General features: G+C 38.9%; 1 protein-coding gene across 1 annotated transcript in view; it reads left to right on the forward strand.

Moving 5' to 3' along the window:
* The window catches only part of RSPO3 (R-spondin 3), a 99,344-nt gene that overhangs the window by 65,058 nt on the left and 8,394 nt on the right, over positions 1–25,892 (forward strand). Inside the window, exons 2-4 of the mRNA XM_040350383.1 lie at positions 21–212; positions 2,032–2,178; positions 8,771–8,960. Of these exons, the coding sequence (XP_040206317.1) occupies positions 21–212; positions 2,032–2,178; positions 8,771–8,960 (529 nt within the window). The remainder of the gene's footprint in view (positions 1–20; positions 213–2,031; positions 2,179–8,770; positions 8,961–25,892) is intronic.

Consider the following 25,892-nt stretch of genomic DNA (forward strand, 5'->3'; position numbering starts at 1 on the left):
TCTTTATCTTCTTCTCTCAGTGCATCCCAACGTGAGCCAGGGTTGCCAAGGAGGATGTGCCACATGTTCCGATTACAATGGCTGCATAACATGTAAACCAAGACTGTTTTTTGCTCTAGTAAGGAATGGTATGAAGCAAGTTGGGGTTTGTCTTTCTTCTTGTCCAAATGGATACTATGGAATGCGCTCTCCGGGAATTAATGAGTGTAAAAGTAAGTAATGCATATATAGAACATAATGCACAATTTACTAAAATTGCTACACTTCCAATGCAATATGTGAGCAGTGTGATTATTTGCACAAACAAAAAAAAATACTATTATTTTGAAGATTAGTTTCAGCAGTAACTGTATTATTCATTATTATGTGCATTTTAGGACATAGCATAAGACATGAGAATATTAATTTTCCCACACTTGTACCAAGTTTTTCCTGTGTTGATTACTCTTGATTGCCTGCAAACTTGAATCTCTACAAAATAACCCTTTGAAGCGGCAGCCCCTATCTTGAGCCTACCTTTATTTGCTGTCTTAACAACTTCAGTTATCAGCAATACTCTCTTCTCCTGAACCATACTGTTGTTACACTGCTTGCTGATCAGTTGCCTATCTACATTATATGAAAGTATAATCTATTAATTGCTTGATTACACTCTATTACCAATGTGTCACAAGGCCTGTGGGCTGAATCAGGCCCAAAAGCACATTTCATGTAGCCCTTGCACCTCTCCTGCAGCTGTGGCACCCCCATCTCTGCCCTCACCTTGTCTCAGATCCTGTACTACCCCCCCTCTCCCCCCATCTCTGCAGTTTATGGAAGAGAGGAGGACAGAATGACTCCTGCATATTCTATTCATCTTGTCTCCGCCTCCCCTGGTTTCAGCATTCAGCAGACTCTGGCAGCTGACTCCTGCCTTCCTCTGGTTCTCCTCCAGATCCTGTACTTTCTATTTCCCAGCTCTGCTCCTGGCAGCAGCACAAGGTAGGAGGGGTGCACTGTGATGTAAGAGACTCTTGACTTCTGGTGGTAGGGAGGACTCCTAACATCTGATGTAAGACTGGTGGGGTGCTCTGGAAATCTTGTCTTACCGCTCCAACCAGCCCTTTGAGGGCAAATATAATGCTGACATGGCCCACAATGAGATTGACACCCCTGCTCTATTAGATTGTAATCAAGCACTTGATAAGCAGACTGTACATATAAAGTGTGCAGCACCAAGTGGGCGGGGAGGAGCATGCCTGTATAAAGTGATGCTGGGGATGTGTTCTTTCATATATCACAAGGGCCTTTTTAAGAAGATTAGAGGTAAGGTGCTGTGTAGGGATGAGCTCCGGCATGTTCGCACAGTCCACATGAAGAGTCCACCAGGAAGTCTGCACGGCACTGCGCTAACCACAGGCAGAGAGACATTTCGCCGCTCTCTGCAGCCGAGCATCGGGACAATGTCTCCCTGCCTGTGATTACCGCAGCGACGTGCAGACTTCCTGGCGGGCTCTGCACGTGGACTGTGCGAACATGCCAGAGCTCATCCCTAGTGTTGTAGCATTTACAGGAGCCTGCCAGCCCCTCCCACCAAATTCAAACTTGCTATAGATCTAATGCCAGCAGAAAAAGATGACACCACTGAATCATAAAAGAGGTATTTCTTCAAAATGAAATGATTTGATTAAAAATAATTAATTGCATGTTGGTTGTGGTGGGGGTTGCGGCAATCACCAATGCTCCCCATATCTTGTACCAGTACCAGGTATTTTGCTTTGTACCTAGGGACTAGACAGAGTGGTGGGGAGGTGAAAGGAAATTAAATATATGAAGCTGGTAGTAAACAAGTTTACTTTAAAAATGAAAAAACAAAAGTACTTTTCCATCCTGTGATCATAAAACCTTTGATAATATGTCAATATTTCAAATACAGGACCCAGAATAATTGTAGGGCTGCTACTAAGTATATAAACCTTTAAACATTAAAATAGATACAATTCCATTATCGTTTTCCCTTTAGGATTGATTGAGTCTTCTTTTTGGTTTTAGGATGTAAAGCTGACTGTGAAACATGTTTCCACAAAAGCTTCTGCACGAAATGTAAAGGTGGTTTTTATTTGCACAGTGGAAAATGTCTTGACACATGTCCAGATGGGTTTGAAAACAATAATCACAGCATGGAATGCAGTACTATTGGTAAGTTATTACTTAAATGTTGTAAACCATATTAGATGTAAGCATTGGCGAAAACATTCATTTGGATTTTATATTAAATGTGTAACAATGGTTTTCTTGGACCTGTGTTATGCACCACGTGGTGCATAAAGCTCAGCCACAACTATATGTAATAGTATGCATTAGTCTGTTGAGCATCAGACAGTGTAAGTAAGCATTAAATAGACCATCAACAAAAGGGAATGTGATATGTTCTATTGCATTAACTCCGAACACTCATATGCACTAACTAGAAGAGCTCTATTTTTACAGAACTGGATCCAACTAAAATATAGATTCAATTGAAGAAAGGCAACTCTTTACTTAGTTAAACGTTTTCCCAATGTATGGGATGAAAACAACTTTATATTCAGAGCTACTTTTGAACTGTACCAACCACCAAACTAGACAAATGAAAGCTAGTTTAATGTTTCCGAAAAGTGCCTACTGACTCTTCTGAAGATCACATACACTCTTCCTTTGCCCTACAGTACCATTTCCCTTCTTCTGGACATGTGTTGGCTAAATCAGGAGTACTGTAGAGTGAAAGAGGAAAGTGTATGTGATCTTTAGAAGAGGCAGAAATAGGTAAGAAATACACTCACAAGGTTAATAACAATTCCAGCATAAATGATGAATGTGGTGTTCATCCGATCTACTTTCGGGTGGTAGCTACTGGTGTGTCAGTGGCCAGAGGTCCAGGGGTGCTCGTGGCTCCCATCGATTTCTGGTAAACTCGGGGACACTCAAGTGCACTGATGTCACTTCCGGGTTCCCAGAGTCCCTTCTAGCCCCCCAACCTGCCCTCACTTACCCTCCTACCCCCCACCCTGCCCTCACTTACCCTCCTACGCCCTCCTCCACCTTGTCCCTACTTAGCCCCTACTCCCCCCTACCCTGCCCTCACCCCAGCCTCATCCAACCCCCCACCTTCCAAACCACCCCTCTGCCTACTCTTCCTAGGCGATAGGTATCGGTATTTGGTAAAGGCGAGTATTTAATAAAAAGTATCCGTACTCGTACTTGGTTTAAAAAAAATGGCATTGATACATCCCTAGTAAATGCATCCCTAATATATAAGCCTTATTTACTGTGAAGCTTCAGTTTTTAGCCCTCTATTTGTCTTTACACATTCCAGAAAATGTTGGGTAACAGGTTTCATTTAAGAGATCTTATACCTGTTAAAGCATCTCATTGCTTTGCAGTGTGAGTATAAAGCTAAATCCAGAAGTCTAAACATTCTCTTCTGCATTTTTGTGTAACACGGACTTTATCTCTTATTATGAAAAGACTTATGTCCTGTATAAAGTAAAGTGCTAAATCAAACAGACCATCAACTTGGTTCTACATATTATGTGAAACAATGTTAAACACTCCAAATACATTAGGCCTTGTTTAAGTTATTTTTACTCAGCTGCATAGAATATTAAAAAAGAAAATCTATTTCAGGTATAAATGATTATAATATATTTCACAATCAAAAAAAAATCAAACAAATCAAAAACAAATAAAATGGTATTAAACACAGTAGGGTTGGTCAACATATCAAACATACAATATATAGTACATACTGTATATATTTTCCAATGCCTAAAAAAAGAAAAAAAGAAAATATTAGCTTGTACTTCATTAAAACTACAATCAGTTTCAAATTATGCCAAGGTTGGTTAAGCCTTACACTATCCCAGAGAGGGTCTTTAATATAGAAGGATAGAAGGTTCTAAGGTTTATTTTTTTTGGGGGGGTGATAAATAGTGGGGTTGTATTTAAAAAAAAAATGCTTACCTTGAAAGTAAAAAAAAAAAAAAAAACAATATACTTGGATGTTGGAATTCTAGAAAATGTCTGCTACATTGGAAGGATTCCGTAGTAATAGCGGTGTGGGCAGGTTTATAACATCTCAGTGTTTGGTTTACCTCTTCCTCCCAGTCTGGAAAAATGCACTTCCTTCCCTTTCCCCTGAAGCACACACAATGCACATAGTTCCCCCAGAGGCTGGAGGACTGATTGTTATCTACAGGCTGCACTGGAGAGAGGTGATATCACCAGAAGGAAAAGTATGTGGGTGGAGAGCACATAAATTCAAAGCTCAGCCTCTTCTGCTCCCTACATGTCCCAGCAAAGTTGACAAGGGGGAGCAGGGGCAGATGAAGCTGTGGTGGACCATGCAGTGGCAGAGTTGATGGCTGGTAGGGGAAGTACTGGATAGCAGAAAGGGTTAGTGTTTGGGTTGTTTAGGTGCAGTGTCTGAGGTGTTGGGGTGCAGTATCTAGGGTATTGGGGTGTATTGTCCAGGGTGTGTGGTTCAGTGTAAGAGGTGCTGGAAAGCAGGGAGATTAAGGGTCAGGCATTTAGGAGCAGCTGTGCTAGATGACAGGGGGATGCAATGTCATAAATATCAACAAGAGGATGCACCCTCTAAAGTGTTCAATGGCCTTATTGTAATAATCAGAATGCATATAAGTCAGGCCTAACATACAGTCCCTATTCAATATAGCGGTAATATGTCTAGACCTGTGAGGCCCGGTGTATCAGGAGCCTATTGCAAAGCTTTATGAATGGAAAAAGTTATGAAGTAGTGTTCAGATAAACTGTATGTCCACATATCTCAATTACATGGAAAAGGAGGGAAACGTTAATTGCCAAGAATTGTTTCAGTGCCTCATAACACAATACCTTAAAGAGCGATGGAAATTAAAAATGCTTCATAGTCTCCCATCAGCATCCAATTAAGAATTCTTTAAAAAGCATAACACAAACAATAACGGAAAGAAAGAAGGAGGAGAGGAAAAGGAAAGAAAGTGAGAGTAATGCCTCGTACACACGGTTGGACTTTTGACCATGCAAACGTCCACTGTGACCCCCGTCGGAAGTCCAACGGACAAAATAAGAACAGGTTCTCTATCTAAGGTCCGTCAGACTTCTGACAAAAAAAGTCCGATGGAGGCTACACACGGCCAAACTTTGCGAGAAAAAAATCCGTCTGACTTTTTTTCTCGGAAAGTCTTACCATGTGTACTAGGCATAAAGGTCCAAGTTAGTCACCTCAGTCGAAGCCTCCATCCACATGACATCCCAATGTCTATGGAGCTTGGAGGTACACAATCCATGTGTTCCATACCTTGTCAAACCTAGTTGGTTTATCTTTACAGATACTGGTCAGTTTTTCATTAACCTTGATCCGAGATATTTTGTGTTTCACCAGAGTGATAATGATCACCGGCGATTTCCAATGCCCTAGGTATAGTTATTTTAGCCGTTAATAAAATAAAGAAAATCTGAGTTCGAAGATGTCTGGGGATCTCTTCCGACAGGTCAGCAAACAACGCAGTTTTGGCACCTCTGGGTATGTTCTAAATCATCACTGAGTGAATAAGATTAAAAACTCTGATGCAGAAACGTTGGACCTTCGGACAGGACCACCAAACATGAATCATGTCACCCTCTTGCCTGCATCCCCTGAAGCAAAGGGGTGAGGTAGCAGGATATATTTTTGCCAGCCTTGTTGGAACAAGATACCAGCACAATAGCACCTTGTAATTTGCCTCCACCAGGGAAGTATTGAGTATACCCTTGTGCACCATAGTCGACCATTTTGTCCATGCCTCCTCCTCAACTGTCTCCCCTAGATCAAATTCCCAGGATTTGAGTTTGATAGGAGGGCTTATCGCCCTGACTATTGAATAGGGCATAAAACTCTGTAATTCCTCCTCATGAGTCGGGACCACGTTTACATTTGTTTTCACCATCTCTCTCTCATGACCCCATTTTACTCACCATTGCACAAACAGCTGCCTCTGTGCTCCTTGCCACTATACAAATGCACCCTTCCATACTTGGCCCACTCAATGGACAGGCTCATCTTTTCTGGTAACTTTGTGTGATTAACGTCCTCAAACGTGGCCTTAAAATAACTCACTACACGTTCCTTTGACTTGGCACACGTGTGAAATAAGACATTTAATTTAGGCTTTGAAATAGATGTATATATAAACATGTTAATTTTGTCTGTTTTGGCTCATTTTCAATGTGCTTTTATGACTGGTTAAAATCTACCTTATGTTTCCTTTCTAACAACACTTCTGATGTTAGAAAACAACAAAAACATGTATAAAAGAAATTCTGCTCATAACTCTAGACAAGGTAATTTAGAGGTATTTGCAAAATATAACATCTGGTATGATCTAGAATTCAAAGAACATTATTAGACGTTAAATGTCATTTTTTATTTTTAGAAAATGTGTATGCCATGTGGAAAATTGTTTTTCACCTGAAAGTAATCCATGACTTTATGGCAAAAAACCTGTAATAACTTGTTAAAAGATGAACATACATCTATGAATTCTCTGTGTTGTGACTGGATACATTCTTGGTAACTTAAAGCCCAACTCACATATTCTTGCAAATTTGATATTGTAAGCCAAGGAAGGACAGTATTCATCTTTGTAAATGATATTTGCCTCCTGTCTAATTGTCATGTGTTTGCATCTAACAAGAAATATTCATGACAATACATATTTGTTCTTTTGTTTTTGATAGACAGGGAAAGAGTATATACATCAGTCAAGTTGTGTTGCTGTCTCTGAACCCTGTTAGGGAGATTTCACCTTATTTTCAGTCATCCCTACAATAGCAGAAGTTGTAATTTGGGGGGAGAAGGTCGCACTAATGTTGAACAATACAGTAAACTGATAAATAGTGCAAACAAAATAATCATATGCAATTACATGAAGCAAACAAAAAGTGCTCTATATACTCAAAATGTGTGTATATATATATATATATATATATATATATATATATATATATATATATATATATATATATATATATAAGATGTGTCCCAATAATAAAGATGTGAGTCCAAAGATCATGGTGACTAAAAATAAGACGTGAAGATAAACGATGAAAAGTAGATCCACCGCCACCAAGATGATAAGGGAAAGCCACTCCTTGAGGGATACACCAGAAGAAAAATGGACACCCTTACCAGACAAGATGGACCTCCTATAATAGCAAGGTCATATGGGCCTGCTATTATAGCAAGGTCATATGACCCTCTGTGGGGTGGTCACAGATGTGTGTGCCGCTGAACTCCTACTGTCTTCCTTGCTTCAGTCCTCTGTGTCCCTAAAAGGGGATCCCTCCCTTATCATCTTGGTGGCCATGGATCTACTTTTCAACGTTTATCTTCACATCTTACTTTTATTCATCATCATTTTTAGAGAGAGAGAGCTGTGCATGATGTCATAAGCCTAGGCTTTTTGGCAGACAAGAAACTGGAAGTGGGCTGTATAAGATATTTACTGGCAGAAAAAAAAATGTTTTACTTTTCAAAGTTAAAACAACAAGGGAAGAAGATATAAAAAAAATGACTGAAGTTCCGCTTTAAGGTTCTAATGCTTCCTGTTTTAGTGGGGGAAAAAACATTTTGTTGCAGTTTGTACCCTATTGGAGACATTTCCCCTTACTTCCTGTGTTGACGGGAACTCTCACCAAATAGGTCACAAAGATTCCAACCTTTTCCTTTAGCTGGAGTTAAAGAGTTCTAGCCTGTAAAAAACTAAAATAAAAATTAAAGACAGCAGCTATAAATACTGTATCTGCTGACTTTTAGAAAAGGACACTTACCTGTCCAGGTATCCTGCAATGTCGACAACCCAATTCATCACACGGCTTTGGGTCCAGGCACCAGGATCTTCACTAAGGGAAACAGAAAGTATAGCCTTAGAAGCTTCACAGCCTGTTTCCTGCTACGCATGTGCGAATTGCGATGCACTTTCTGAATGGTCCTGCTGTCCTCTGGGACCTTTGTAACTCCCAGAAGTCAGTGTAGGGGAAGAAGTAGGGGCTGGACATTTCGTAGATCACCACAATTGTGGGAGCAGGTATCTGACTTTGACAGGTATGCGCTCCCCCGCCCCCCAAAAGTGCCAAATGTGGCAGTGGAGGAGGGAGATGGGAACAAGCAAAGCTTCCCCTTTTGGGTGGAACTCCGCTTTAGGCTTCAGGCAGACTTTGAAAATGTCATATTGGATGTAATATTACATGTATTAAAAGCTTAATTAGGCATAAAAGAAACAAGACACATAATAAATACAATTTACTGTACACAGATAGTGACTTACCATATTTATCGGCATATAACACGCACAGGTGTATAACACGCACCCTAACTTTAAGAGGGACGTTTCAGGAAAAAAACGCTCCATAGCCCCCTGCGTATAACATGCAGGCACAGTTTACCCTCTATTTTCAGGGTAAAAAGGCGAGTGTTATACGCCAATAAATACAGTAACTGCCCTGACTATCAAAATTTAAGTCTTGGAATGTTTGCGGAAAAACTTTTATTGCTCTTCAAATTCACTGTAATAAGTTCTTGTATCGCTACCAGCTGAAGGCTGATTTTAGTAGTTCAGGTGTTCTGTAGGCATGTCCCTATGTAAAAATTGTTATCGGATTGTATTTATTTTTTTATTTTTTGGTCAAACTTGATGGACTTGTGTCTTTTTTCAACCTGACTAACTACAGTATGTACTATGTTTTAACTCATGGTTTTGTTTTACCCCCACAGTACACTGCGCGGTCAGTGAGTGGAGTCCTTGGGGTTCCTGTACAAAAAGGGGGAAAACATGTGGCTTCAAGCGGGGCAACGAAACAAGAACCCGTGAGATACTACAGCACCCTTCAGCACGTGGCACACCTTGCCCGGCAACAAATGAAACAAGAAAATGCATAGTGCAGAGAAAGAAATGTTCAGAAAGGTAATGTATTCTTATTTTGTGATGTTCCTCCAAAATGTTTTTAGCCATGGTTACAGATACTGTAGAACATACGGACCAGTACTTAAATATTACCCTAATGCTAAATTGCCAGTTTTGCTTTTATAAATACATTCATTTAAAAAAGATTAATAGAAAGTCTACTAATGCTACTTTTGAAGAAAATGCTGCTCTAGGATATACTTAATGTTGATCAAATGACCAAAATCCTAGGCCTCTGGGCACTTTATCTTTGCTAAAGTGTGGGGCCGCCAATCTGAAAACTTGCCTTGAACAGGAAATAGGTAACTAAAAATGTAGGCTTTTGGTAATTTAAGTAGCCCTAAAGAGAGTCTAGTTCAGTAATGTTTTCATAAACGCTAAGTATTTCAACCCTTTTGCTAATTTCTGCAAAACAATCCAGTAAGTCTGTTTAGCTGACTTCACTTTGCCAGTGGAGTATACATGTGCGGTTCGTTGTTTCCGAATAAAAATTCGGACAAATTTTCGTTTAAAGTAAATGTTGCTCTGCGCCCTGAGCCCACTCTTTTTCATACCAATTATCGCCTCAGGCCTCGTACACACGACCGAGTTTCTCGGCAAAAACCAGCAAGAAACTTGCTGGGATTTTTTTTTTGCCGAGGAAACCGGTCGTGTGTACATTTTTCGACGAGGATACTGTCGAGGATCCCATCGAGCCAAAAGGAGAGCATGTCTTCCTTTTCCTCAACGGGAATGGAGAAACTTGCCTTGTCCAGTTCCTCGACAGCCTAACAAGGAACTCGACGAGGAAAACAATGTGTTTCGCCCGTCGAGTTCCTCGGTCGTGTGTACGAGGCTTTAGGCTATAATCATGTGCTCAACAAAAAAAAAACGAATTGAAATCCATACGTCCGGTGCCCTGCATGTAGATTAGAGGCTGGGCGCATGGATTAGGGGGCAGCTCCCCTGTGCCCCGCTACTGCTGGTGAGCTCAGAAAACACCAAGAAGCACCTATAAAAGTGACAAACCCACCGCTGGGATCGCTTTTATCTTAGAGCCGACCACCATACGGAAAAAAAATATCAAGGTTATGGCAGCTAGCTGCTGCCACAACCCCGTTATTCAACGTCAAAGTAATGACGTACATGTACAGTTGGGCGGTCGGCAAGTGGCTCTAAAGGAGCGTCGGAGAAAAAACAAAATCTCTTTTCTTTAGTATAGTCATAAAAATAAAATATTGGTTGGAATTAATTTCAGATTTATTATACACAGTAGGGTTTAGCAGTAACATTTTGTCAATGGATTATACCATTTTCCTAGAGATAGTAGTAGTTCTAGTGGAGGATGATGTGTATAAATAAATATGTCTTAGAATATTACTATCTGCTGGCACAACAGAAAAGTTTCCATTCTCGGATATTAGTAGTTTTGGTTTTGTGTTCCTGGCAAGCTGCATACATATTGTGCTAAAGAGAAAATCTGTAAGACCGATGGAAAAAAAAAAGATGAACTGTCTAGATTATTTATTAATGCTATCAGGATTTATATGAATCTAGGTGATCAACATGCCGGAATTAGAAACTATATGGAATCCCCCATCTCACAAGCAAGTTAATTCCTAATATACTCCCCTGTCAGAGAAATAGATAGTTATATTGGAGCATATGTGTGGCTGGTCTGGGTGGGAGAGCAGCAGTTACATGCAATGTTTGTGAAATTTCTAGGCAGAGGATTTGATAAGTATGCAATTGGCTTACACTCGCTGTGTTTTATCATACTTTGATTGGAGTTCAAAAATATGCTAAGGAAAAATTCCCAAAACCATGCATCAAGATTAGAGTAAATGTTACTTTAGCTGGAGATAATGTAACATAATACCGAGAGGCTTAAAATATTAAGTGTTAAATTCCCTGCTCATCCACCCACTCACACTCATCACAGACACAATCTGATGTAACACAGAAGACAACCATCACGTTTAATGATGTGCTTGATGATAATGCACAATGAATCCGCTATATTTCTTCCTGTCGATAAATAGATCTCGCCCAATTGTGTAACTAAGTTGCCTCTCTGATCTATTCTGTAACCTATGTGTATACAGTATATGGTAGACTTGTCATGTGACATAGTGAGTGGTATATGTGTTGCTACAGAGGCTACAGAGGCCACGCAGTAGTATTAGTTCACTTCAGTACACAGCTCCATCCACATGTTTTGGAAGCATTTATTTTTTTATTCATCAAAGGTACTTATATAGCGTTGTCAATTTACGCAGCGCTTTACATATATATTGTACATTCACATCAGTCCCTGCCCTCAAGGAACTTGCTAAGGTCCCTAACTCACATTTGTACATACATATACTAGGGCCAATTTAGAAAGGAGCCAAAACCGCTTAAGGTCCGCCCTGTCGCAGTTTTACTGCTACAGGGTGGAACCTCTGCACCATGTGGCGGCAGCTCCCTCCCGCTGCAATCAATTACAGCGGGAGCCCATCGGTGGGTACCGCAGACTTAATGTCTGCCAGCAACCGCCAACTATCAAACAGAGAGCCAGAACAGCGATCTACCAATGTAAACATGGCAGATCGCCATTCTGAAGGGAGGGACTGAAAAGTGGGTACGTGCCATTGCTTCAGTTTGCTTTAGTGCGCATGTGCCGATGACATCGGCACATGCAGGGGACAGGGGATATCTTGCCTTCCCTCCTGTCAGACAAACAAAGACTTGGGGGGCACACCCTAACAATGCATTACATTAAAGATGGTGCTGCTATAAGACCATACAAACAGAACAAAAGATTATAACGCACACATACAAAAATGTCATACAAAATCCTACAAGGCTATTTAAAGCACCTGAACATAATACACAAATAAGCAAATATGGGGATTTGGTCACACCATATGGCCATACAGTGCTTAAAATGGTTGCAAACCCTTAACAACCACTTTATGCTACAGGTAAGCCTATAATAAGGCCTTGAATGTAAAAAGTGACAGAGTCTCTTTAAATAACTTTCACCATGACAAATGTCATGGTATGAAGTGAATGAATTACTGTTAGTGGCATTAAAACAAATTTCCAAAAATATATTGTTTGATCTAGAGCCTTAGCTGTCATCAGTTTGCAAAAAACCTTCACGTACGTCATTTATTTGCTTACTGTAATAAAATCATATGTCTACATTTAAAATGCAGAGATCACAAACATCATTTTACTTTAAAAATAAAAATGTTTAGCTTACAAAATCAACAGGAAAATTAGTTCCTAATCTCACAGTTTACGCAGCGTGGAAATAAATGAGTTCTGGTATATTTCCGGTTACTTTATCAAATATGACAGCATAAACAAAGCACAGTGGTGTCAAACACTCAAATGTAGGAGTTTTTTTTAAAGGTAACCACTATGTGCTGCTAACAGAGCCGTCATTATGAAATTTTAACTGGGTAGTCACTGTTTTTGCGCACATTATAGGCATGGTTCAGAGCAAGAGGACATGTTAATCAGTGAAAAAAATAAACACATCGGCCCATGTAGCATTATGAACACTAATCAGAGTCAGAACAGCTTGTAAAATAACAGACAGCAGATTGTAGTAACACAGCTGAGAGACGTGTTTTATGTGTTAAAGACACTAGGCTGGTTAATGACCTTACTGTGTGATTGTTCCCCGGGCCTCTTAGACTCTAAAATTAACTTAAAACTAATTACTGTTTCCTGATGTTTATACAATTCATATACTACAAGGTCAACAGTGGGTGTTTAAGAACCCATTATGTCGACTTTCTATTTTCGTGCTATTGATAATGGCTCACGTTCCGTATTAATTCTACTTATCATGATCATGATATCAGGATATGTTTAAAGCCTAACTCCAGCCATTTTTTTTTTAGCCATAGAAAGAGCGTGGAAGAGTAAAAGTGTAAAACCCAGGACCCTGCGTTCACTATATCTGGTATCCCACAGTACACAGAACATGGAAATGTAAACTGATGAATACCTTTCTTAACAGCAGTATATAGCAGTCTTGTGACTTCATCAGTATCTAGCTGAGCACTGGTTAAAGCTTGTAGGAGGAGTTTTCATTCTTCTGTGACTGTCCTATGCGGCTGCATGACCCCTGACTTTCTGTCTGGAAAGGGCCGATTGGCCCTGTGCTGATCACATGCACCCTCCCCCCCCAAAAAAAACTCTAGAAATACACACCAAACTGAGCATGGGCAGAGTGCCTCCTAGTGCCCTATTCTATCAGCAGATAGAGTGGGGGACACTAAAATAAGGGAAGGATCAGAGAAGATAGGATCCAACAGTCTTTTTACACAATGCGGAGGATTAAACCCTTAGGTTCCACAGTGAGTATAACAAGCATGTTTTACTCCATATACAGACTGACTTTACTGTTGTGGGTTTAGTAACACTGTAAAACTTTATCAGATTTTCTTTCAATCTTTGACCCCATTGGTGACAGCTTTACAATACAGAAAGCAATCAAAACACTGTCAGGAGTACCAACCCTTCCACATTCTATTAGAAATGTGTTTTTGTTGGCATACAAAAACTTCAGAACTTCAGAATCAAATATTCAAACTGCAGTTTTTTGGACGTTTATTGCATCCAAACTAATAAGAGGTAAATTATTCTTGGTTGCTACAAGGCTTAAACTCTTTTTAACAACCATGTTAAAGTAGAACTATAGCCTCTAAAAAAATATGTGATGAAGCACCTAATTAGTCGCCCTGAAAATCCCACAAAGTCTACAACTGAAGTTCACCCAATGTGGTTTACTTTCCTATGATAGTGTGGCAACAGTGCTGCACTGCTTCAGAGCAGAGTTGCCACTCTTATGTAGGCTTTGCCTGCTTACACTACAGCTGGATGGTAAATGTTAGATTGTCATACAGGAGCCTTTTTTGTACGTTAAGAAAGCCTATAAACAGATGTTTTTTCAAGGCTTTTTGGGCTTCTGTTTTAGAACTGAAAAAGGGGCTTGTGACTTTGTGACTCTACAATGGGTACAATCCAGCATTCATTTCCTGTATGGACCTGCTCATTGTCTTCCACACTGCAATGGATTCCCTTATTCTCATTATGAAGCATTATATCACTATTGTAGAAGGATTTCCCAAAGCTGATTTACTACTATGCTGTAAATACACAGCTGAATAAGTCAGAGGAAGTGCACACCAACCTTTTCTCTTTTATTATATACAGGTACTCCTCACTTAACGACCAGGTTCAGTACCAACGACCAGGTCGTTAAAAAATTGGTCATTAAACGAAGAGTAATCAATATTTTAAGCATTCTTAACTACTGTACTGTATTGTGAAAAAAAGGTCTAAACACAAAACTCCAGCTCAATAACGTTGTTTTAACCACTTCAATAGAGGGCACCCCCTTCCTGCCCAGGCCAATTTTCAGCTTTCAGCGCTCGGGAATTTTAAATGACAATTGCGCAGTTATACAACACTGTACCCAAACAAAGTTTTTATCATTTCCCACAAATAGAGCTTTCTTTTGGTGGTATTTGATCACCACTGGGGTTTTCATCTTTTGCTAAACAGATAAAAAGAGACCGAAAATTGAGAAAAAAACGTACATTAACAGACCAAGCTGTCAAGACACAGTAGCAGTTAGAGGGTTGGGAAAAACTCTTTAACACTGACAGTGCTTATAATGGTCAGCTTGTATTCATTTATGTAAATTCTTTATCCAAAAAAAAAAAAACGATTGCTGTAGCTGCTTATAAAATGTGAGCTGGAGTTCAGCTTCACTTTGTTAGTCAAGTCCATCTAAATCTGCCTGTCTAACGATACCCTCCGTGCCAAACTGACAATGCTGCTGTCCATAGAGGTCTCTGTTGCTCCTTCATCCAGGTGGTGGGCACCCCAATACTGTAGGTGGGTTACTAGCTGGATCACCAGGTGAAATAAAGGAAAAAAAGGCTAAAAAAAAATGGTGGCCATCACATCTACGGACTGCTAAGCTGCAATATATTACTTTTTTTTGGGAGGGAGGGTTTAATACCACTTTAATTATCAAATCAAGTACTTTCTTCTTTAGGGAATCACATTTTCAAGCAGTGTTGTAATCGATGACTCAACACAATGTAAGGAGGTCAATAACTTTGCCAAGGTGAACTTTCACCACCAAGATGAGTTACAGACATTGCAAGTTACTTCATAGTATATACAAGAGCGATCCTGAGTTATCAAAATGGAATGTGTAATTCTCTATATAATTGAGTATTAGGTTATTAACAACTGATGCTTGGGCGGATTTGAAAAAAATAAAAATCAGAGCAGTAACAAAACTACAACAGAAGCTGCTTGTATAGAGTCGAAAATCTTGCAAGCATATGCTCATTATTATTTGGTTACTAAGGACAACAATATATAATTTTATAACAAAACAACAAAATTAATTGCAGTAGTAAAAACCCAAAGAGGGAGGTTTATCAATTTTGTCACACAAAAAGCCATGGTAAAACCAAACAAAAAGCAAGGCAAAAAAACAGAGGGGTACAGGCATTACATCTGTAAGGGGCCTGATGGGCCCCAGGGCCCCTTACAGGCCCTGCAGGCCCCCCTCTCATTTTTATTTTGCATTACACCCTCCCCCTTATTATCTCGTGTCAGGAGAGATTACACTTGTTTTTTTTTTCGTCAGTACCCCCCCCCCCCCCCCAGTTCTCTGCTCCAGGGGGGGGCCTGCCTAAAGCTGTGTAAGTTGCCCCAAAATTTGTGATGGATGCCCTGCAAAAAACTAATACCATACTTTAAAACCCATCTCCATGTGGAACAAAAATGCTTCCTTAATGATTCATGTCTAGGGTAGCGCGACTAGCATTTTTACTTACCCGATCCTCTGCTTCCCTGGCAATCGGCACTCTCCTCTTCTTCCCTATTCTAGAGACTGTGATTTTGCTTCCTCATGCCATTTGCAGGGCCATGGGCTCTCCATTAAGCCCAGCACACATGGGTCGAATGTCGGGTGGCATCAGCCGGTTCAATGGATAAGTAAAAGTGATTTTTACAGCCCCCTAGACCTAAATGAGCAATTTATCTTTGCAGCAGGGTGGGAGCAACACCACCATTTTTGTTTCCCCCAAAGTTCAGCTTTAAAGTCGTTGCAAAAGCTGTTTTTTTTATCTTAATGCATTCTATTTAAACCTTCTGTGTGTATCAGCCCTCCTCAGCCCCACTAATACTTTCCTGAGCCCCATCTCTATCCAGCAATGAATCTCACTCCTGATTGGCTGAGACACAGCAGTGGCGCCATTGGTTCCCGCTGCTGTCAATGAAAGCCTGCTAACCAATCAGGAGAGAGAAGGGGCAGGGCCAAACCTTGGCTCTGTATCTAAATGGACACACAGAGCTGTGGCTCGGCTCGGGTGCCCCCTTGGCAAGCTGGTTGCTGAGGGGGCACTCGACAGGAGGGAGGGGCCAGGATCACGGAAGAGAGACCCGAGAAGAGGAGGATCTGGGCTTCTCTATGCAAAACCATTTCATAAAGCAGGTAAGTATAACATGTTTGTTATTTTTAAAGAAACAAGATTTTAGCATCACTTTAAGCAAGTAAGGCATGTGGAAACAGACATAAACAGGTATATATATATATATAAATCTAAAAGAGAGGCACAAATGCCATAAAAGGATGTGGGGAAAAAAATTAGGAGATTGAGATAAAACATAAGTAAGGCACCAGTAGCTCTGGTTAGTGAGGTCTGATACAACAATGATAATAAAAAGATAAAAGTTAAAGCAGAAATCAAGCAAAAAATAAATAAATAATCAGTCCATAAATAAAATAAAAAGCAAATCTGCTGCAATAATCACCTTCAAAATGAAACAGTGATTCTTTTCCACCACGAGATGTTCTCGGTCTTCTGGGTTGAATGACAGCCAGCATCATTCAACACACTTTCCCTGAGCCCAGAATGCCATGGACCTGCCCCCTGGGAGGGTTTCATCATGCAGCCTGAGTGCTATGCAGAGTGCTACTGCACTGAATAACATTCACACATCATTATTAGTCACCCTTAGTCCGGCCATACAAGGCCATACAAGGTTCAAATCTTGGCCAGTTCAGCAGGAACCAGCCAAGATTAAAACCGTCAAAGGGCAGGCTGAAAATACCAAGTTGATCGATTGATCAACTTGGGTTCAACCAGCCTGCTGGATTCTCTTGCGATTATCACTATCTGCTGCTAAAGCTGCTAGCGATAATCAATGTCTTCTCCCGGCGGGGACAGCTTCCCCCCCAGAAAATTGCTCAGCAGAAGGGTTTCCCTCTGACAGCACTGTCTGTGTTGATGGGGGAATCGTGTAAATTTCTTTAATTTGCACTGTGTATGCCCTTCCTTAGCTCTAAGATTTTTTAAAGTTTTATTATCGTTTATGTACTAGGGTTAGACTGTAGGTCCCTAGGTTTCTACCTGTGCATGGACAATGGAAATGTTCTTAATAAATCAAAGACATTAAAATTACATTGAGACATATATTGAAATTATAACAGTTGAATGTATATACTTCAACAATATACTCAGAACAGAAAGTCCTTTGTCTCATATGCCTTTATTAGCTGATAAAATATTGAAAGGCCTGTTATAAACTCAGAGATATGTAAATATATCTAGACAAAGTGTGTTGTCATTAAACTTGATTTTAGACATGTGCAGAACAAAAAAAAATAATAATTCAATTCATTATTTTCATAAATTTGTTTAGTTAAATTTGTTTAAATCGTTTTCGGAATTTGTTTGTTTATTCGTATTCGAATCTAATCAAATTTTAGAATTCTAATTTGGATCGATTCAAAACTTTTTACAATCATTTTAGAATAGTTTTATAATTCAAATTAGAAATAATTTTCGAATCCTTTTCCAATTTCCAAAGAGAATAAAATAGAATAGAAAATAAAGGAATATAATAGAATAAAATAGAATAGAATAGAAAATAATATAACAGAAAAAAGGATAATAGAATAGAGTAAAACAGAACAAAATAGGATAGAAAATAAAAGGACAGAATATAATGAAATAGAATAGAAAGGAATAGAATAGATTTTTTAAAAAAAATACAATTAAATAGAAAGATTATAACCATCTTCTGAAATCTGAATAGAATAGAAAATAATACAATTTAAAAAAACAATAGAATATAAATAATATAACCATTTTCCAAAATTCAAATAGAATCAATTCGAATTTGAATATAATAGAAAATAATAGAGTAGAATAGAATAGAAATAAACACAATAGTATAGAAAAACAATAGAATAGAATATAATTAATATAACCATATTCCTGTTCTAATCTATTTTTTTCTATACTATTCAAATTCAAATTGTGGTTATCTGAATTTTGGGAAATAGTTATGTTACTTCTATTCTATCCTATTCTATTTTTTTTAATTATATGCTTTTTCTGATTGTTTATTCTATTCTTTTATATTCTATTATTCTATTTTCTATTATATTCTTTTCTATTCTATTCTATTGCTTTCTATTCTTTTTTATTCAAATTCAAATGTATTCTATTTAAAATTCGAATTTCAGAAAATGGTTATATTCTTTCTATTCTATTTGATTCTATTCTGTTGTCAGTTATGACAAATATTTAAGTATTTATTGGATTTTCAAGGTGCAGATACTAGTAAAGAGATCCAATGAGTTATATTTAAAATAAAAACATTTTATTTTTAACATGAGTAAAAACATGTATTTATGGGATTTTCAAGGTGCAGATACTAGTAAATAGATCCAATGAGTTACATTAAAAAAAAAAAATAAAAAAAAAATTATTTTAACATGAGTAAAAACATGTTTAAAAACTGTTTTACGGCAAGTACGCGTCCCTATGTATACAGCAAGATTGAGGTTGTTCCCAACATGTTTCACCCTCAATCTTGGCTTCTTCAGGGGATGCTGTCCACTTAGAAACAAAAGCCTTCTAATAGAAAGATATATATACACTAGTATCAATATAAAGCATTTTAACAAGCATAAAAGAAGGGACAACAAAATCAGTACAGTATACAGGTAATCAGATAATTATACATGTGCATACTGAGCTCTCTTTTATTTACTGTATTTATTGGCGTATAACACTCACTTTTTTACCCTGAAAATGGAGGGTAAACTGTGCCTGCGTATTATACGCAGGGGGCTATGGAAAGTTTTTTTCCTGAAACTTCCATCTTAAAGTTAGGGTGCGTGTTATACGCCGATAAATACGGTATGTATTTGCTGTTCTATGAGGAACCAAAACCAAATCAGTCAAGGAAGCTGCCATCGTAGCCTCTGTTTGATCTGCAACTGCCATGGTAGTGCACACGTGATCAGTTATGACACCAGCCCTTTGATAGTTTGACAGTTTGGTTAAATGCACAATGAAATGTGAAAGTTACCATTCTCTGCATGCCTGGAATGTAACTATTTTTGAAACCGTTAAATTGATGGAATTAGTTCCGCCTTAATGGGAGTACAGTGGTGTTCACTTTAGCATTGTCAGTTTGCCATATGGGCACCTTCCGTTGCCAATCAGGCTACCTATCCAATAGACCTGATAGGCTGATATCAAGGCACTCTATTTGACATCTGACATTTGTACAGGACTGAGTACTCGCTTCTTGTCCTCATATGACTGTGCTGGGGCAGTCAACAAGTGAAAACACTGTCATATTAGAAAAAGGGGAGGACATCACACATGTTCCTCCATAACTTGGAAGTATTAGCTATTTTCTTCTCTCCACCATATGTACAGAGCAGCAGGGTAGCAAATGAAGAATACAATTACAATGTTGCTGGAAGGCATTTACCAAAGTAGGCTAATGTTGAAGAAATGATCTGTTAATATAAAAAAACAGTATTCTAGCAGCAACATGTTGTCAATTACACCATTCATAAGCTTTCCTGCAATAAAAAGCATATACATTTTAAAAGTATTCAGAAGGAATATAAAATCTGAGTTCCATAGTAAATAATTGCCATTCGTGTTCAGGGCTGGTGCGAAGATTTTTGACACCCTAGGTGAAACCTAATTTTGCTGCACCCCCCATTGGACCCATCCCTTTTGCCCTGCCCATGTATACCCCACCTTTTTAATGAAGCGCCCATCAAATGCAGCCCACCAGCAACCATCAAATGCAGCCTCACTAGTGCCCATCAATGCAGGCTACCAGCGCCCATCAATGCAGCCTCACCAGCGCTCATCAAATGCAGCCTACCAGCACCGATCAATGTAGCTTCACCAGCGTCCATCAATGCAGCCTACTAGTGCCCATCAATGAATGTTTGCTTGCTTCCATTCATTCAGTAGTTGGGACACAGACACAGTCCTCCGTAGCCAGTGCGCCTCTGACACTATGTATGAACGGAGCGGTGGCTGCCTGCTGATGCTGAGACTAAAGCCTCGTACACATGATCAGTCCATCCCATGAGAACGGTCTGAAGGACCGTTGTCATCGGTTAACTGATGAAGCTGACTGATGGTCTGTCGCGCCTACACACCATCGGTTAATTAACCGATCGTGTCAGAACGCGGACACGTAAACCACATACGACGGCACTATAAAGGGGAAGTTCAAATCCAATGGTGCCACCCTTGGGGCTGCTTTAGCTGATTTTGTGTTAGTATAAGACGATTCACGCTTTTCTGTCTGTTACAGCGTGATGAATGTGCTATCTCCAAAACGAACGCTAGTTTTACAAGAACGAGCGCTCCCATCCCCTCATTTAGTCTGAGCATGCGTGGATTTTTAACCGATGGTCGTGCGTACTAACGATTGGTTTTGACCTATCGGTTAGGCGTCCATCGGTTAGGCCAGTGTTTCTCAATTCCAGTCCTCAGGCCCCCCCAACAGGTCAGGTTTTAAGGATTTCCATTATTTTGCACAGGTGATTTGATCAGTTTCACTGCCTTAGTAATCACCACAGCCTTTTCATCTGAGGGAAATCCTGAAAACCTGACCTGTTGGGGTGGCCTGAGGACTGGAATTGAGAAACACTGGGTTAGGCGTCCATCGGTTCAATTTTAAAGCAAGTTCTCATTTTTTTGACCGAAGGTTAAATAACCTATGGGGCCTACACACGATCGGTTTGGACTGATGAAAACGGTCCTTCAGACCGTTCTCCTCTGGCGATCCTATTGTGTTTATGAGGCCTTAGTTGCTTGTTGCAGAGAGAAGAGAGTAGGAACACCAGTGGCCAGGCGCCCCTAGGCAGAAGTGCATCCTAGGCGGCTGCCTAGTTTGCCTAGTGGTAGCACCGGCCCTGTTCGTGTTATATTAGCTAAAGTAAAAGGCACTAGATGAAAAAATAAAAAAAGAAGTAAGAAAGCAACCAAGGTTATCTATAATAGTCAGTGGTCTAGTAAAATTAAAATAAAAAAAATCCATGTATTTTCATATTAGATTTTTTTTTTCATTACAACAATAGCAACAACATTCTCAGTGGGGCATCCGTTACTCTACGCTCATACTAATTAGTTCCAAATCTTTCCAGTGTCTTAGATTATCTTGAGCTGTATGCTGTCAGCACTGCATAACAATAAAATGAATAGTGCAATTTGAAAAATACATGTGTTACTGCCTACCCACATCAAGGTGAAATGCAAATTCTTTGTCCAAAAAAACTTTATATGTCCTTCCATAATATCCAGGAGCATGCTTGTTGATGGACCAGAGGATCCTCTTTCATTTTACAAGGATGTTCACTAAGTTGGTCTGTTTGAAGTTTTGCATTTGAGTGCAACTGTACAACAAAAAACTAAAGCTGCCATCTGCATTTGGTTTGTTAATACAATACAAAATAATAGTTCCTTCAGGCAAAGTTTTTAACATGTCTACAAGAAAGGAGGGCTTCCCTCAACCATATTGCCTAGCCACACATTCACAGTGCAGAGTATTAGGTAGTACGAAAAAAAAAAAACAGTAGCTCAAACATCAAGATTTACGGCACTGAACACTGCTCCCTTGATATAACTTTTACCCATTAGTCATCAACTTTCTGTTTAGGAAGAAGGAGGCTTTAGACCTGATATCTCAGGAATGTAGCTATCTTTTATCTATGCAGACCACTGCAGAGCCCCTAACGCATGAAGTTCACATCCTGTAATCCATGTAACCTATGATATGCACTAATTTTGTCTTTGAAGATCTATAGCTGCATATCTTACTTGACTGTTAGCCAAATTGTTAACCCTTGCCAAGGAGTGATAAGAATGTAATAGATTGAAGATGGGTTTTACAAAGTATATTATCAGGCTGTATGAGCTACAAAAGTGGTAGACAGATTCTAAAAACATACATTTTACAGATTCTTAAAAACATACATTTAACATCTGAAACCAAAATGATAATTAATGGCTCAAGTCTTCAGTGACCCAACTGCTGTTTTAGGTTTAAAATGAGTTTGCAGTGTATCTAAAAAAAAAAAAACGTTTCCTTTAGTATTGCATAAGGTAGGGAGGGGTTAGAACCTCTGTCCGATTATTGTAGCTTTTTGCTTGAGGGGATTGTAGCCGTATTAGCAATTGTACTGTCTGTTGTTTTTTTTATTTGCACTAACATACAATTTTTCAAGAAAAACTTTTGGGGTATATTGGTGCATTAGTACTTCTTGGACCTTGATGAAGGGGACATTTCCCCAAAAGCTTGTCCTGAAAAATTGTGTGTTAGTGCATATAAAAAAAGTAACCTAGACAGTACTTAATGGTTTCTGTAGCTATTTGCAAACAATCCGTCCTGTACCTATACACTGACCGCCTTATGACAGTGGGTGCATACCCTAGAGCAATATAGGTAAAGAGGAGAGCACTCACAATGCCACATCCGTAAATTTGGGAGAAAAAGGAAATTACTCTGAAAAGGTAATAAATGGTCGGACTTTGCAGGCAACACAGACAGGAATAATAAAAAATACTTTATTACAAAAATAGAATATACGCAGAACAGCGCGATATACAAAAATAAGAAAAACCATATAGAGTATGAAAAGATGTCCCCTGTGCGTCCGTTGACGAACATGGGACATCTTTTCATACTCTATATGGTTTTCTTATTTTTGTATATTGTGCTGTTCTGTGTATATTCTATTTTTGTAATAAAGTATTTTTTATTATTCCTGTCTGTGTTGCCTGCAAAGTCCGACCATTTATTACCTTTTCAGAGTAATTTCCTTTTTCATACCGTAGAGCAGTCATCAAACTTGTTAAACAAAGGGCCGGTTTATTGTCCATCAGACTTTAGCAGGGCTGGATTGTGGCCAGCAGGAGTAGAAATTGTCCTGGCATCAGTGGAAGTAAACATTGGCACATTTGGTATTGGGGGTAGGGAATAGTGCCCATCGTTGGTATCCTATGGAAGAATAGTGCCCCCATTATTGGTGTCGGTGGGAGAAATGGTGCACCATTTTTGGTGTCAGATGGCAGAATAGTGTGGGAGGAGTAGTACTCCAAGGGCTGGATGAAGGCAAGCAAAGGGGCACATCTGACCCCCAGGCCGCAGGCCGCAGTTTGGAGACCATGGCCCTAGAGTGATACTATTCAAAGCATAGAAGAAGGTAGATGGTAAGAATTCTGGATTGCGAGCAGAAATATGTACTGAAGATCTATGTGATTCAGATAAAGATCCCCCAATGTTTAGCAGACATGCAGGCCTCTTTTCTCAGTGTAGCAAATACAGACTTGAGGCCTGTTCATATGAATAGGGAAGCTAGCGAGAGTAGATAAGCACTAGAAGAAGACACCATTGCCAATAACTTGAGGGGAGTACAATAGTGATTACAGCAGGTTTTCTAAATTGTCTGAATGAATAAGACGTACCCAAATGTTTGGATTGTGTCTTTGGGGGGCTTAAGGCATCAGCTCACATTGGTATTATATGTAAACACTAGATTTTTTTAAATTATAATCACTGTTTTCAATCACTGGTCATCACAGCATCGCAAGGTACAGAGCAACTCTGACCAGCTCTGTCCATTGTGTCTGTGATCTAAACCTTCCAATGACAGCCCAGATAATAGCCATTCATGGGTGCACTGGTTGCCCCTTTGTGTGTTCTGAAGTGCTGCTTATAGAAAGCTCTCCAGAAATACACGTTCACCACTTCTCCATTCTTAAACATATGGTGGAAGTAAGGTGCATAAAGGAATCCTGTAATGAAGGAATTATGGAAGTTGCCATTGCTGACTTTTCATTCTGAAAATGCTGGTTGCATGGCTGTCATGCTGATCTAAGTCACCGGCTTGGAACAAACATGCATATCACAATTCTGAAGGCATTTCTTGCACGCTTGTTCTGGGTCATTAACTGAAAGCGTTCCAACCAGTGGAGGAAACTGGTATTTTCAGAAGGAGATTCACAATAGCAGGTCCAATATTTTTTACAATTCAAGCTTCTTTACATTTATCAGGATGCCAAATTTAATGGAAAAATAGCCAACAAATTAGATTCTCCCAATAAATGTATTTTCAAAACTAAGTTGTTTTACATGGCAAGAAAATAGCAAATGAAAAGAAAAACAACTCATCATGAGTGCAGTATTGATTCTGCAATGAAATGGAACATTCTCATGTACTAGTTCTTAATACATTGCAGCTGGAACTGTAACTTAGGCAATACTTACAGATGGCCTGGTGTTTTAAGTTTCTACAAACATTTGATAAAACAGTATGTGATTTAAACACTAAAACCAGAACTGGATCAATACAAATACAGATAATAAGTTCACTTTGTATTTCATTTGCCACAATAAGTTAAACTGTTTTAAAGATAGCAACATTTACTTTATAACTTTACCAATAATCCATGTTTTTAGGCATTTGCAATTGGCTAATTTGGTGATCAGATTTAAAGTATATTGATCCTAACCCTACTTAGATCCATTTTCCTTCATTTATTGCATACGTGTTACATATACATTTTAGGCATTAAGTTTACTTAAAAATCCACAAAACATTACATGTTTTCTAAAAGCAGAGACCTTCGCAGGAAACGATAGTGGCAGTTGTCATTTTTTTGTCACATGATATTGTTTATTAAATTAATATTTTGAGCACTCAAATTATGTTAGTGATTGATGGATTGACCGGAAGTGACTGGGTGGCTTATACTAGAAAGCTGGCAGCTAAGAGTAAAAAAACAAACTCCTAGCTGTTGTAGTGGTCTATTAAGATGTTGGTGCTGTCAATAAAGTAATAGTTACTTCATTGACAGCGAAAGAGTTATTATAAATACAAAGCACAAAAAAAAGTATCCATAATAGGCTAAAATATTTGTAAATTGAAAATGTAGTTTGCATTACTGTAATTTAACCACTTGAAGCCCAGACCAATTCTGACACTTGACTCCTACATGTAAAAATCATATTTTTTTTGCTAGAAAATTACATAGAACCCCCCAAACACTATATATATATATATATATATATATGTTTTTTTAGCAGAGACTCTAGAGAATACAATGGCGGTCTTTTTCTCTCGCACAGTATTTGCACAGCAATGTTTTAAATGTTTCATGCTTTAAAAAAAAACAAAACAGTAAAGTTAGCCCAATTTTTTAGGGTAATGTGAAAAATTAAGTTACGCCGAGTAAATAGATACCCAACATGTCACGCTTCAAAATTGCACACGCTCGTGGAATGGCGCCAAACTTTGGTACTTAAAAATCCACATAAGCAACGCTTTAACTTTTTTTTACTGGTTACATGTTTTGAGTTACAGAGGAGGTCTAGGGCTGGAATTATTGCTCTCGCTTTAACGTTCGCGGCGACACCTCACATGTGTGACTTATGTATGCATTCTCTTCTGCGTGCGAGAACACGGGCAATTTAAAAAAAAAAATTATTGTTATTTTTTTATTTTGACACTTTAAAAAAAAATTGATCACTTTTATTCCTATTACAAGGAATGTAAACATCCCTTGTAATAGCAATATGACATGACAGGAC

Source organism: Rana temporaria, chromosome 4 (genome assembly GCF_905171775.1).
Source record: "Rana temporaria chromosome 4, aRanTem1.1, whole genome shotgun sequence".
In the NCBI taxonomy this organism is placed as follows: Eukaryota; Metazoa; Chordata; class Amphibia; order Anura; family Ranidae; genus Rana; species Rana temporaria.